This window comes from Mustela nigripes, chromosome 13 (assembly GCF_022355385.1).
Source record: "Mustela nigripes isolate SB6536 chromosome 13, MUSNIG.SB6536, whole genome shotgun sequence".
In the NCBI taxonomy this organism is placed as follows: domain Eukaryota; kingdom Metazoa; phylum Chordata; class Mammalia; order Carnivora; family Mustelidae; genus Mustela; species Mustela nigripes.
The window spans coordinates 9,503,069-9,517,481 of NC_081569.1; the positions used below are offsets into that span (position 1 = coordinate 9,503,069).

The 14,413-nt window shown below is 43.3% G+C and overlaps 1 protein-coding gene across 7 annotated transcripts in view; it reads right to left on the bottom strand.

Moving 5' to 3' along the window:
* Positions 1 to 14,413, bottom strand: part of AKAP13 (A-kinase anchoring protein 13) — a 322,148-nt gene that overhangs the window by 236,903 nt on the left and 70,832 nt on the right. For all 7 annotated transcript variants that reach the window (XM_059371621.1, XM_059371619.1, XM_059371618.1 and 4 more), the window contains exon 2: positions 2,875 to 2,918. In XM_059371621.1, coding sequence (XP_059227604.1) covers positions 2,875 to 2,907 — 33 coding nt within the window. In that variant the 5' untranslated portion in view covers positions 2,908 to 2,918. The remainder of the gene's footprint in view (positions 1 to 2,874; positions 2,919 to 14,413) is intronic.

The window sequence follows — 14,413 nt, forward strand, 5'->3', positions numbered from 1 at the left end:
AGGTCAGCGAGACTGTAGGTTATAATATCAATATACAAAAATCAAATACATTTCTATACACTAGCAATGAACAATCTGAAAATGAAATTAAGAAAACAATATAATTTGCAAAAGCATCAAAAAGAATTAAAATACTTAGAAATAAATTTCACAAAAGTACAAGGTTTGTACACTGAAAACTACAAATCATTCTTAAAAAAAATTTTAAGGGGCGCCTGGGTGGCTCAGTGGTTTGGGATGCTGCCTTCGGCTCGGGTCATGATCTCAGGGTCCTGGGATCGAGCCCCGCATTGGGCTCCCTGCTCCGCAGGAAGCCTGCTTCCCTCTCTCTCTCTCTCTCTCTCTGCCTGCCTCTCTGCCTACTTGTGATCTCTGTTTGTCAAATAAATAAACAAAATCTTAAAAAAAAAAAAAAATTTTAAGATGACCTAAAGGATAGGAAGAGAATTAACAGTCCAGAAGTAATTCCTTACATTTATGATAGATTTTCAACAAGTACACCCAAGAAAATTCAGAGTGGAAAGAACAGTCTTTTCAACATATGGTGTGGGACAGCTAGATAGATGTCCACATGTGAAAAATGAAGCTGGATCCCTCCCCTACAGCATACAAAAAAATGTCCTCTGGAACCATACACTTAAGCAGTGTAAGGGCTTAAATTATAAACTCCTAGAGGAAATCATAGAGGTTAATTTTTTGTGACCTTGAGTTAGGCAAAGCCTTCGTAGATATGACACCAGAAGTATAAGCAGTAAAGGAAAACTTGACATCAAAATGAAAAATTTTTGTGCTTCAAAGAGTACAGTCAATAAAATGGTATGATAACCTTATAATGGGAGAAAGCCATGCATCTGATAGGGAACTTGAATCCAGGATACACAAAGAACACTTAAGGCTAAACAATTAAAAAAAAAATTAAAAATAAGCAAGGCATCTGAACAGATATTTCTTCAAAGACACATAAATGGCCAAAAGCACCTTAAAATGCTCACGATCACTAGCCATTAGGGAAATGCAAGACAAAACCACTTAGACTTATCATTTCATACCCACTAGGACGGCAACAATCCAAAAGTCAGATAAGAGCCAGCACTGGCAAGAGTGTGGAGAAACTGTGACCCTCAGTCATGGCGGTGAGGACGTATAACACTGCAGACGTATAATGCTGGGGACCCAGCACGGCGACTCTTCACAATGTTAAACAGAGAGTCATCACTGTAAGCGAGCAACTGTGCTCTTAAATCCATACCCGAGAAAAATGGAAACGTAAGTGTACCAGAAACTGCTCCTCACAGCAGCATTAGTCATAACAGTCAACTGCTGAATGGAGAAATACAATGTGGCACAGCCATACAACGGAGTATTATCCAATAATAAAAAGGAACACGTACCGATACTTGCTCAGACATGTACCTATTAAATACATTCTGCTATGTGAAAGAAGCCAGTCACAAAAGGCCACATGATGTATGATTCCATTTACATGAAATTTCCACCATACGTAACTCCATAAAGACAGAAAGACCAGTGGCTGCCAGGGGTTCAGAAAAGACAGGGAATGGTGCATACTACTAAAAGGTATGGCTCTTCTTTTCGGGATGATGAAAATCTTGTTAGATGATGGTTATGATTATACAACTGGGAATATACTAAAACCCACTCAATGGTAGACTTTAAATGTGTGAGTTTTATGGTGTGTGAACTGTATCTCAAAAGAAGCTGTTTTTAAAAGTTCACGGCATTCAGATCATGAGCAAACCCACCGTCGTACAGAATAAATGTTCTCCAAGTAGTCTGGAAAGAAAATAAATACATAAAATACCTTTTAAGAATGCATATATTTTTCTTTATAGGTTATATTTAACATAAAAATCACCTGTGCAAAAGAATGACCACAAGAATGTCCTACGCTAGAAAGGTGTAACAGGACTGTCACGAACGTGGCATGGTTTAAAATAAATAAATGTGTAAAATGCAGAGATTTTAAAATAAACCCCATCAAAGGCTCCCTAGGGGTCCGCACACCTTTTGCCTTCATCGCTGACCTTCAGTTACCTTTTCAGACTCACCTCTCATTACTCCTCAACACAAATGTGCAGTGGGGCCAGACTTTCCACTGCCCGCCCTCCCACCACACGCTGAATACCATGCTCACTGCCCCGCATCCCTCTGCCATCTGCCTTAGGTCTTGACCAAATGCTTCTTCATCTTTAAGGTCCTGTCCCATCCTGTCCCATTTCCTCACTCTCTCCAGACCATACCCATCCCATATCCACTGGCCTCTGGCAGCTCTAACTATTCACACCCCTAAAGGCACCCCTCACCACTTTTCACAACCTCACAGCTAACGCGTGCTCACAGTAATTTAAAAAAAAAAAAAAAAAAAAAAGTCACCTACACTTTGCCTTTTCCAGCCCCGATTCATTGATTTATCCGCTTCACCTGACAGTCCCTCGCTTGGGGCATATGATGAATCAGCTTCCACCCAGAGTCCTAGAGCAAACAGCGCTCTCGCCAATGACAGAGTGCCACCTAGCGACAACGCAGGGTAACGCAACGCCAGTAGGAAGATAGCCACAGGACTTCCAGAAACGTGCTGGCGGTGAAATTCGGAAGCCAGCCCCGCATCACTCTGCAGGCGGGGCCATGCCACTGTTTGGAGGGGCCTCCTACCACCTGCCCAGTGGTACCTCACCTGCCCAGTGGTACCTGGACTCATTTAGCATTTACCCGAACTCAAATTCTGAAGTACAGTACTAGTGCAGATGTTAAAAATTCCTGTGATAATCACAGGAGACCATTTTTGAGTTTTCTCATAACAAGTAAAAAGCATAGATGAGTACGAAATGACAAGAAATCTCGCGATTTACTCACATATAATGGAGCTTGCTGTGGATTAAGTTTCATGACCCAGGACACTGAAACAGAAAAGGGAGAAATAAATAAGAACAAAATTAAAAGCTATCGCCAAAAAACAGAAAAGCCACAAATGCTAGATGTCGAGTATGGTTATATGAACACAATCAAAAGTCCGAGATTACTGAATGCCTGGCTTTCCTGAGATGTTTGGGAAGGCCAGAAGGTCAAGGACTGCGAAACTTCTCGCAGCCCTTCTGTTCAAGCTTTTCAACTGGGGAGAGTCCTTCTGATTGAAATACACACACAAAAGGGTCCACTGTCCTCAGAGAATTTTTAACAACCAACAGGATATTAAACTCAGTTACCAAAGCAAAAACAGTGTATGTTCAGTTATACTTTTACATAATCCCCCAAATTCACAAAGTGCTGCTTGGCCGGAGCCTTCTCCAGCCTCACGGGGTGGGGGGTGGGGGAGAAGCTAAGGGGACCAGCCCTCCGAGAAGGGAGAATATGGCGGCTGGGGTCCACCGATTAACCATTGTTATCCTCCTCAAGATTAATAAGCCGGGTTCCTGACTGTTATCTTCACTAAATGAATTCTCACAAAAATCTTGGGAAGAATGTCAGAGAAGATTCACAGGATTGTCTAACAGATTCCTGAATATCAAGAATAGCATGCTCTCAAAGGTTTAACTTGGTGATGTGACCAGAAGCTCCAAGCTAAAACAGCATGGTTCAGAATTGTGGACTTCAGGATGGCAGGCCCTTTGCCAAACACCCTGAATTCGAGTATAAGCTGATCTGTCCTCACAGGAGTTAGAGAAGCAGATCCAAGGGACTTGATTATAATTTGATCTAAGGAAGTTTCTTACTAGTAAGTCAAATGAATTAAGGCACCCAGTAACTAACCAGTAATATAAACAACAGTACAGAAATGTCATTCGCACATGAAAAAAAACAGATGAAATCACGTTCATTTGTGTTCTCCCAGATTACAAAAACCTCAGTAACGGTGGACTGAAATCCAAACAGCACAAACAGCAGCATATCAATGCCTGAATATTTAGAATAAAGAGCAGCGAATGCCTTAGCAACCATGTGTAACCTGAGGAACAGAATCCTCCCAATACTGAAATCCTCCCAGACCTGCCACTTTGGTCAGGCCGTGTATGTGTATGTCCAAGGTCAAGGCTCACCCAAAAGGCAGTTAACACACACTTAGGGGGAAAAAACCAAAAACCAAAACTGTAATCAGGCTCCTAAACCCAGTCATCTCCAAACCACTCGCAGGCCACACGCTTTTCAGCGTGTTTCGCCAACAGCCTCAGAGCTCCGCCACCCTGACCGACCACGTCCACGTGCACGCCTGTTCATTCTCTGTCCACTCTCCACGCTGCAGGACACCTCCTGGCTCCTGGTGCTCTTTTCTTCTTGCCTGTCTTCATTTAATGATTTTGTACCCTTAGGTGCTAAAATCACCTGCAAAAATCCACAGTGAAAACCAAGCTTGAGAAATATAGGAATAATGAACTCTTAAATAGAAAAAGAAGAGATTTCCAGCCCATCAAATGCAAACAGCAAGCATGGATGGAAAAGAAAGACCAAAGCGCTTGAGTACTTTTCTCAATGCGTTAAATATCCATTTAATTTAAAATTAAGCTCACTGCGCTCACTAGCCTTTTAATCAGCTTTCCCGGTCTTGTCCAAACTGGCCCGAGACAAAGGACTAAAAGGGCCCATAACTTTATAAACCAATTCGCCTTAACTAACTCCTGAAGTTGAAGTGTTGTTCCTCTCACAAAGTATCTGTGGGTACTGAAACAGGAATGAACACTTCGGTAATTTGTAACAAGTGGAGAAATCTAGGGAGATTTCTGCCAAAAAACCTATCTCTGCAAGGAGCACAGGCAGCAAGTGACCCGAGTGGCTCCCTCTGTGTCTGCACAAAGAGCTAGTGGAACTCACACGGCTCTCAGCGAGGCTGACGCCATCTCAACTGTTCAGTGTTAGGAACTCGTCTAAACAGGTATCAGAGCCAGAACCCATACACGTTGTTCTGATATGAGGGCTGAAGAGGACTGACAAAGTGTCTGTACTCCCGCAGAGGTCAAAGGGACCAGTGGTTATGCCGGTGACAGGGGCTGTTGAAAGAATAAATCTGTCCGAAGTCATCAGGGCGATGACCCCGGAAGCAACAGATGGGTAAATTCAGAGCGCTTTAAGCTTCTTCATCGCGGACACACGTGAGCAAAGACAGGACTAATATTGACAGAGCTTTAAATTCAAAACTCTTTTTAATCCTCATAAAAAGACATCATTTTCCCCATTTCACTGGGGGGAAAATGGAGTCTTTCAATGACTAAGTTATTTACTTACTTTAAGAGAGCCCAGAATCATACCCCATCTGATGTCCAAACATGTGCTTTCCCCGCATGTCAGAAGAGCATCTACTGAATAACCTCAGTCCACACACTGACTTGTCCCACCTCTAGCCCCTGTTCTACAAACACTAGAGACTCCCTCCCCCTGACCTTGTTCCTTCAACTATCGCTGTGCATCTACAATGTGCCAGGCATGGCACCGAGGCACTGAAGGTGCAGAAGGAACACAGACAAATCCCCAGCCTTCGCAGAGCCTACTGTAGGAGCAACACAGTTCAACGAGACAGTAAAATAATCCGTTTTCAGTGATAAGTTCCATGGAGAAAAATGGAAGAGAAGAGGAAACAGGAAATGTTTTACATATGGTACTAAAGGACGGCCTCTGTGAGGTGACATTTACTCCCCAAAACCAAAGAGAATAAGGAAGGTGGAAAGGGTTCCAGACTCCCAAAACGGACCCAAAACACAGAACTCGAGAGTTCTGATGCTAAGCCATCAGAAAACTTGCTAAATGCAGTGCACAAATTACTTCACCCATTTAAGTAAGCGCACTTTACTTGAGAACTGGGTTCTAAGGGAGAAGCATACCGCAGGAAGGGAGTCTTTGGGTCAGAGTAAACACACTTGAAAACCAAATTTATTCTCTAAGACCCAACTGAAAGTCTGCTTTGTCCATGGATTTGTGATCAAGGCTTCCCAAAAGGAAAATGAAAGAAATGCACTGTGTCCCTGAATGATTTCATCAAGAAATTTTAAAACAGAAAAATCCCTACAATTTCCTCCTTACCCAGGAACTGGCGAATGACTTTGACCAAGTCCACATTTACATGGGGTGAGTTCATGTATCACAAGGACAACGCGTGACAGACCCGATGGGACCGTAAAGGCCGCACCTCATGTGAAAGATGGTGAAATGGAAATATCAAAATTCAAACACTTAAATGATGCGATTTCAAATATGTTCACCAAATCTGCCATTCAGCAGTAGCCAGCTAGAATTCTGATGAGTCATAAATCTGTGGGGGGAGGAATAAAAACAAGCTCAGTAATTAAGTCTTTTCATTTTTCTCACACTTCCCATTTTATTGCAAAATGCTGAAAGAAAACAAAGGGAATAGTTTACTGTTGTACAAACGTAACACATTCATTTTATGTCAAAGCAGGACCCCTGCACCCCGAAAGCAACGGTCACACTGATGTCAGTCCAGTTCTCTGCAATTCTCTGGCAGCTCGCAGGGTGCTGCTAAACAGACAAGCAGACCCGGGGTAAGCCCTCTTCCTGCCCTTGAGAACAAACGCTCATCAGCTAGCTTCTCCCTCACAGGGTGCCGGGTGCACACTGTCATCAGCACGGGTCAGTCTGGGACGTGCAGTGCTGACACAGGTTCCGGCAAGAGTTCCGGATCCATCTGCAGGTCACGCTACCTGCAAAGGATTGTGCAGAACCTCGGTTGCTCCTAAGGATCACAGGGAAGCTCAGGCACGAAGGGATACAGGTGTCTGGTTGGTTTCAGGTCATACGCTCTCCGGCGCAATGGGTAAATGAGTGGGTACGTCCATGTTCCAATAAAACTCTTTTTACAAAAGGAGGCAGTGGACTAGATTCAGCCACTGTGCTCGAGTGCCAACTCCTGACCGAAAGCTAACAAAATACCTCTAAATAAGCCAAAGAAGCAGGGTGTCCCTATTCAACAGCTCTGTAGGTCTCAAAGTTATTTCCAGTTAGAAAAGACTTCTCAGCACAGGAAAGTCCTAGCATTCTATACAATATCCTTTAGACCAGCAATCAAATTTCATGGGTGGGCATCCCAAGTTCCCTAGTGAACTGTATGACCTTGAGCAAGTAAGTCAGCGGACTGTCTACCCTCAGTCTTTTTAAGTGAAGTAAGAGCGTAAAAGTTCCTGTCAAAAAAAAAAAAAAAAAGTTCCCGTCTACACTACAGAGTCAGTGGAAGAATTAAAAGGGCCTCCAAGGAAGGGCTTCAGCACACCGCCAGACACAAATCTTCCTTGCGGTTTCCGGGTCTCATGGTGACTACCAAGAAACGGACTTGGAAAAGGGTAAATAGTCAAAATAGAAGACATCGGGTATCCAGAGATACATTTGTCCAGAAACAGGCGGTAGGTAAATCACAATTCTAAAATACAACAAAATAACTCTAGAAAAAAGAATCTGGAAGAACAAATAACAAAATGCTAAGTATACATATTTCTGAGAATTACAGGGAATTTTCATCCTTAAATTATCTGTTTCTTTCTCCTAACTATTCAGACAATGAACAGATACTACTTTTGTAATCAGGAAGAAGACATTCAACACAGTACATCTGTTTTAAGTCCCCTGTCATTCAACACGCCACAAGTGACCTGGAAATAAAAAGACATTTTTCTAAAATGTGCAAACTGAAGAAATCGACAACCTTTACTAAAGCTCCCTAGAAATGATAAAAGAAAAGTAATTAAAATAAGAATGCCTGTACCCGTATGTATGTAAATACAAATCAGCCTTACTACTCTTTAGCCATACCCCTATATCATACTAAAGAAGCCTTTAAGAAGTGCTCGAGGCTCAATGAAACACCCCTGAAGGGAGGGAGGGAGGACCACAAGCCCCACACTGCACCGATGACACTGAGACCTAAAACTCTCCGAAATCTGTTAGCTTCTTGACCTCAAGCCATTTCCTAAGGTCCAGCTGGCCAGGTCTGCTAAACCTATCACTTCAACGGACAGGGTTTTTGTCATTCACAACAGGGAAGCTTCCAAACTCAGAAGAAAAGAAGTGCAAACCACCTTCGCAACCAACCCCAGCTGTGAAGGGAAGAGGACAGCTGCCGGGGCTCGGCCAAGTGTAAACACAGCACTTGTACCTGCAGGGCACCTGCGCTGCTGAGCGTGCTTCAGCTCAATCTCCATGGCCAAGGGACCCTGCTAAAGCTGGGCTACAGTAAATCCTCTGAAACCCACAAAAATTGGGGGTGAGGGTTAACATGGAAATGACAATGCATACTCTGGATTCCTGTGAAACCGTGTCCTGCTCTTCAAGGAAAATAACAGGATCCGAAGACTCCTTCCTTCATTCCTAAGGAGTCTGGGCTGGTGGCTAGAAACATGTGCTCTCACTGGGGGTGGGAGCAGGGAATTCTGAACAGCAGAAAAGAAGCAGGGTACAAAGATGCCAAGTTCTACAAAATATGTATATATAAACTACTACAGGTACCAAATGCGTTTCCTGAATAAGGGGCTGAGGAAATCTTACAGGAGCCTAATCGTCTTCTTCTGTTTAAAGCTGCATTACTTAATAATTAATAATTAGCTTTAAACACGGATTCTCAAACTTCAGGAAACCCGAGCATCAGTTGCAGGCTTTATTAAAAGAATTATTATAGATTCTTGCCCGCTGCCTACACCCCCTTCCACCATCAGTGAGTCCAAATCAGGAGATCAGACCTGCTGATGTTTCTGCTTTTGAATCGTGGTCCACACTCTGTGAAACAATGGCGCTTAGACCCAGGACACATGCCTGATTCTCTTGTGGCACGGCCAGGCTTCTGTGTCCCACTCTCCTGACACAGTACTCCTACAGATCACCAAGAAAAAAACAAAGCACTGGTCACAACGGGAATGAGAGGGAGAAGGGGATGCACAACAGGCAGGTAGGAGAGTGAGGAGTCCAACACTGCGGGTAATCTCACAGTAAGGCAAAAGGACACACCCGATTAAAACAGAAACCCCCGAACAACCGAAACACCAACACCCACAATTCACGCATTTGTTATTTATCAGAACTGGATTATCCAATATGGAAAATGATGCTGAATTTAGGCCAAAAACACACATACAAATAAAGTAATTAACATATAATAAATAAATCAGAACTCTCACCAAAACAATAATGAAAGAAATTTAATTAAAAAACCAGATCTCTGACTTCTGATACGCAAGGGTTTACTCTGAGACTCACAAAGGAGAGTACACCACAACTTCGCAATACTTAGGGAGGGTCTCCTTTTCTTCTACATATGTTTATAATATCTGCCCGGCACAAAAATACTCAATGGTGGTAGGTAGTCTCCCTGTGTTCCGGAGCCCCTCAAATAGTCCATGTACAGAGAGCTGCTGAGCGTCAGAGATAAATAAATAACGATACAATTTAGTAAGGGACAGACAGATATAAACAGATCACGGTATTACAGTACTGTAAGCACAATCATAAAAATGGGACAAGGGCCAGGAAAGAAGGACAAACTTGCTGATAAGTGGAGGCCCCGACACCGTTTACTGGAGGAGGTCACCCGTGAGGCAGGTCTCACCTGGAGGACACAGGAGAAGTGCAAAGCAGAAGCTAGGTGCACCAGGCCAAGGGAGCACAGTGGGTTGCTGCGCACTCGTCGGAATGAGAAGTGCAAGCAAGGCACGAAGGGAGAGAGGACGCGAGAGGGGCACTCGTGCAAATAAATCCACACACCTCAAAGATGCCTGGTCTTCGAAGCCAACGAAGGGAGAGACAGAAGAAAACAAACCACCACGACCCCGCTCTACCCTGAGGACCTGGCACTCTTACGATGGCATTGACATCAACCAAATCTACGTCTTTGGTTTGGTTTTTTCCCTTTCTTAACGTTCTTTTTCTTATCCTTTTTTTTTTTTTTTTTTTTAAGTTCAGCTCAAATTTCTCTTCTTTCAAAAACTGCAGGTTCACAAGATTCACAAAAGGTAGCACGGAAGAAGTCTGCAATCACGCAGCCTAAAAACTCACACCAACCAAGTCCATGCTGTGGGCCGCAAGCAATAAGGCCAACTTCCCACCACAGCTTCCCTGAGGTGCAGCACACGATGGCTGGCTTCCCAGTCAGGTTCCGCGGGGCCTGGAGTCCACATCTCAAACCCTAGCCAAACCCTGTTGGCCACAGGACTTTATAATTAGAAGGGGGTCTCAGAAGCAGCCTTCTTCCCCAAGTGGGAATCACTGCCGGTCTACCTGCCTCGGCTTGTAGACCGGAGTGCTGGGGCCTTATCACCTTGTGAAAATCTCTCCAGGCTCCACCTGCACCTCTGACTCAACCTTCCTAAAATACTATTTTCTTTCTGCTGCTCACTCTCTGCCTACACAGGAATAAGCAATCCTTTAGAAAGGTTCTTCTGAGGTACTAATCACTTTTCTTTAGGGAGTTCTAGAGGCACTACGATCTGTCTTGACTCAAGAAAAAGAGAGAAAAGCTTAAAAATAAAATGAAATCCCAATTTTGGAAACACATTTAACCCATCTTAGTTAGGGAGAGTTTCCAACCTCCAGGGCTTAAAGGTACAGTCCTTCATCCTGGGGCTCCTAAGCTCAGAGGCTGTATCCATAGACACAAAGCTCACTACATTTCCTCTATTTAAAAAAAAAATCAGGGGCACCTGGGTGGCTCAGTCAGTTGAGCATCCGACTCTTGATTTCAGCTCAGGTCATGATCTCAGGATCATGAGATCAAGCCCCACATCATGCAGCAGGCTCAGCATGGAGCCTGCTTAAGATTCCCTCTCCCTCTCCCCACCCGCCCTGTTCTCTCTCTCTCTCTCAAAAGGGTGAAAAAAATATATATATATATACACATATATATATATAATTTATTTTACACTAAGTCTCTGTAAGCCACTTTGATGAATGATGAAGATACTAAAGGAATGGATGACTCTAGATTGGAGACAATCTGCTAGTATTTAAGAATTCATTAACAACCCCTGGTAGAAGAACGTAAGGCTAAAAACAGAAATAGCAATATAATTCAGAGAAGGAGACAGACAGACTGGGATTTGAGTTGTAACTCTGGCACTTCCAGCTCTAGTATTGTGGACAAGTTACTTAACTACCAAGCTTTATTTTCATCTGTGAAGTGTGTAAAGTGAGAATGAAAGATGTGTGTGCAATGTTTAACACGGTAGTAAGCTACAGGAGAACACTCGGGAAGTGCCTGTCCCTACTGCCCGGTATGAATGACCAGACCAGCTGTGCGCACTGACCTCACATCGCGTGCAACTTCCACGTCCTATGGACCACCGCCATCGCTGTGCTGCTCCCGAATTCTAAACGGAGAGCATCCAGGAGGGAGATGCAGACCCCGACAGATGAGGTGCTCTACTAAATAAGCCCTTTACTGCTGGTGAACTCTCAGAAGCCCGCCAGGCTCCCCTAGCACTCCCACCGATGCTGCCCGAGAGTGCTGAGCGGCGGGTCTACGCGGCCCTACTGGCACTCTGGCCCCACCCCCTCCAGCCTGCCCTGCCCACACTGCTGGCGTGCACCGTGCTAGGTCCAGTCCTCACACTGTGCTCATGAGAATGTCCTCCTACCCTTGCTGATTCGGACAGCAGGACTACTGTTGGTAACCTAACCCAAGCAGTCAGCAAGAAGTCACTTTTTTTCTTTCATGTTCTTCTCTTTCATTTCCATGCTTGCCTTTTCTCCTGAACTTGCTTCTTCCAGTCTGTGACACTGTGGATGTCTTCCGCCACACCACTCGCACTCCTGCCACAGCATCTGGCGCAGTGCTGCACGTGCAGTTAAGTACTAACATACTCGATAGGACCATCACAGGCCAAAACTGATCAGCAGCTTTCCTGCCCCATTCAATAGCAAAGATCTGCAGCTCCAGCTTTAAGAACAAAAACCAATCTATCAAAGCCAAAATAACTCGTCAGTCAAGTCCCAGAAGGTTCACGTAGTAGCTCATCAAAGGTAGTACGGATCCTGCCAAGTGTGAAGAAATCCAGCCTGGATCAATTTGCTTAATTGGCCAGGGAGGTAATAGGGACCAGAGCGGCGGGATTCAGCATCATCTAACTGGGAAACCTCAGAGCAGAAGGTAGGGCACAGAGCAGCTCAACACACCTACGCTCTCACGTGACGGTCGGTACCTCTGGGAAGAACACATGCACGTGTTATTTCAATTCTCTTTTGCTGCTTAACAAACCCTTGTGGTTTCCTGCCCCCTCCCCAAAAAAAGGTTTCTGCTGCTTTGCAGAGATCTGTATAGAGAGGAAAACTCCAAATGGCTATTACAGGTGAGAAGTTTGCCGCCAGCTGTATCCTGTTATCCAAAGGAAATGGAACTGTAAGTTGCCAGGAGGTCCAGGCACAGGAGAGCAAGACCATCAATTCAGTAAGTGCTGACATTCTTATCCCTACGGTAATAAGAATAAACTTTGAATTTAGAAAAATTCATGCACAGCTGGGCTTTATGTAAATTAACTTCAGTGAGGGTTAAAATAGATATCCGGTAAGAGACTGCCAAATTCAAGCCCTTCTACTTCCTTCAACCTTCCCAACCTCTATCGTCCAAAAAGCAAGCAACCCAATGGACTAAAGTGATGATAAACCACTTGCAAAGACTATAAATACAGACGAGGGGGCTCTCACACACATGCAGACCTGGCCGAGCTGGACGACCTAACGTGGACGAAGGCCAGACCCTAGAGTGGCTGCTCTGTTAGGAACTATTTCACAGGGACACACAGCCCACCTTCCTGGACACATTACATGACAAAAGCACTACCACATTACTCCCAAGTGGCAGGAGGAAGAGGTACTAGAAGCAGACGCTGGAAACGTCCAGGTGAGCTTTTAAGTTGTTAAAATGGCTCTCTTAAGGATGAACACTGCTTCAATGTTGAGGTTCTTCAATACTGAGTCTTTCACATCTTGAGAACAATGACTTTGTAAAGCACAAGAGGAATGACTTTTTTAAAAAATCCATCTCAAAATCAGAGGGAAAATTTTGAACAACAAAGACTTCAAAAAAAGAATAAGTACACTTCATAATTAAGTGAAAATACTACAGAGTCAAAGAAACTTCAATAGTTTCAGCAACCATCTATTTAGGCCTTTTTAAAGTATCGTTTTATTAACTTAAGTGAAAATTTTTATTTTTAAAGGAGAATTCCTATTTATAAAACATCCCTGGCCTGAGTTATCCCCTGAGGAGTCATTCTTGTTTTTATAACACACAATGAGCAGAGTATTTTTAAAAATCAGCGATAGGAGGGCCGCCTGGGTGGCTCTGCTGGCTGAGAGTACGACTCTTGATGTCAGTCAGGACACGATCTCAGGGTAGTGGGATGGAACCCCACATCGGGCTCCACACAAAGCACAAAGTCTCCTTGTCGTCCCTCTCCCTCTACTCCTTCCCTCCCTCTCAGGGCATACTCTCTAATAAATAAATAAATATAAAAACAAACGAGTGACTGACTGAATGAAAGAAGTATTTTTATGAATAAAATCTTTTTAAAAAAATAAAATAAAAATAAAAATCACTGACAGGCTGGCTTAATGGATCTAAGGGTAGTGGATTCAACCCCGATATTGGGCATAGAACATACTTTTAAAAAAAATAAGTAAATAAAAAGCACTGGTAAATTTATTTTAGGTGGAATGAACTGGGATGAGTCAAATGAAATGGTACATGAAAATCACCATGCGCACTTCTGGCAATCTAGATGCCACACAAAACTGTAACATACTACAGAACTTCTGATAACTTGAATCACAGTTTTAGCAAAGAACTTTGCTATCTAAAGACAAAAATTTATCAGTGTCCTGAAATAACAGAACCATTTCTCAACCATGAGATGGGAATGGCATCCCTCAGCAACCTCTCCTCCTCGTGACATGCAGGGTAAAACTGAGTCTGTCCTCAGGAGTGGAGATGAGGAAGTACCTACACATCCTGAAATGTAACTTATAGAACAGCTGTGGCTAATTCTGTTTGAATATCCATAAAGATTGTTCACTTTCTGTTCAGACCTACTGCTTCACAAAGCAAACAGAACAAGTGTTTGACAATACTGAGATAAAGAATCGGTAAGATTAGAGCTCAACGGAGTTAAATTATCAACTGCTAGGTTAAAAAACCAAAAGTCTTGCAAATTGTCCTAACTTGATCAATTCATTGAAAAAGGCTTAAAAGAATGATTTAAATAGGCAGCTTTTCATCAAACTACTAAGAGGTTATTGCCAGGTTAAATATGGATGATATTATACGTGTTCTGGATTTAGAAATAACAAAGAGAAACTTTAGAGATTATTCCTTGAATTTCAAATTTTCGGAATTCCTCTTAATAGGAAACTCTTAGAGGGCCACATACACTAACAACTCATTACACAATGCAGAAATGGAAAATTAATTTCTCCA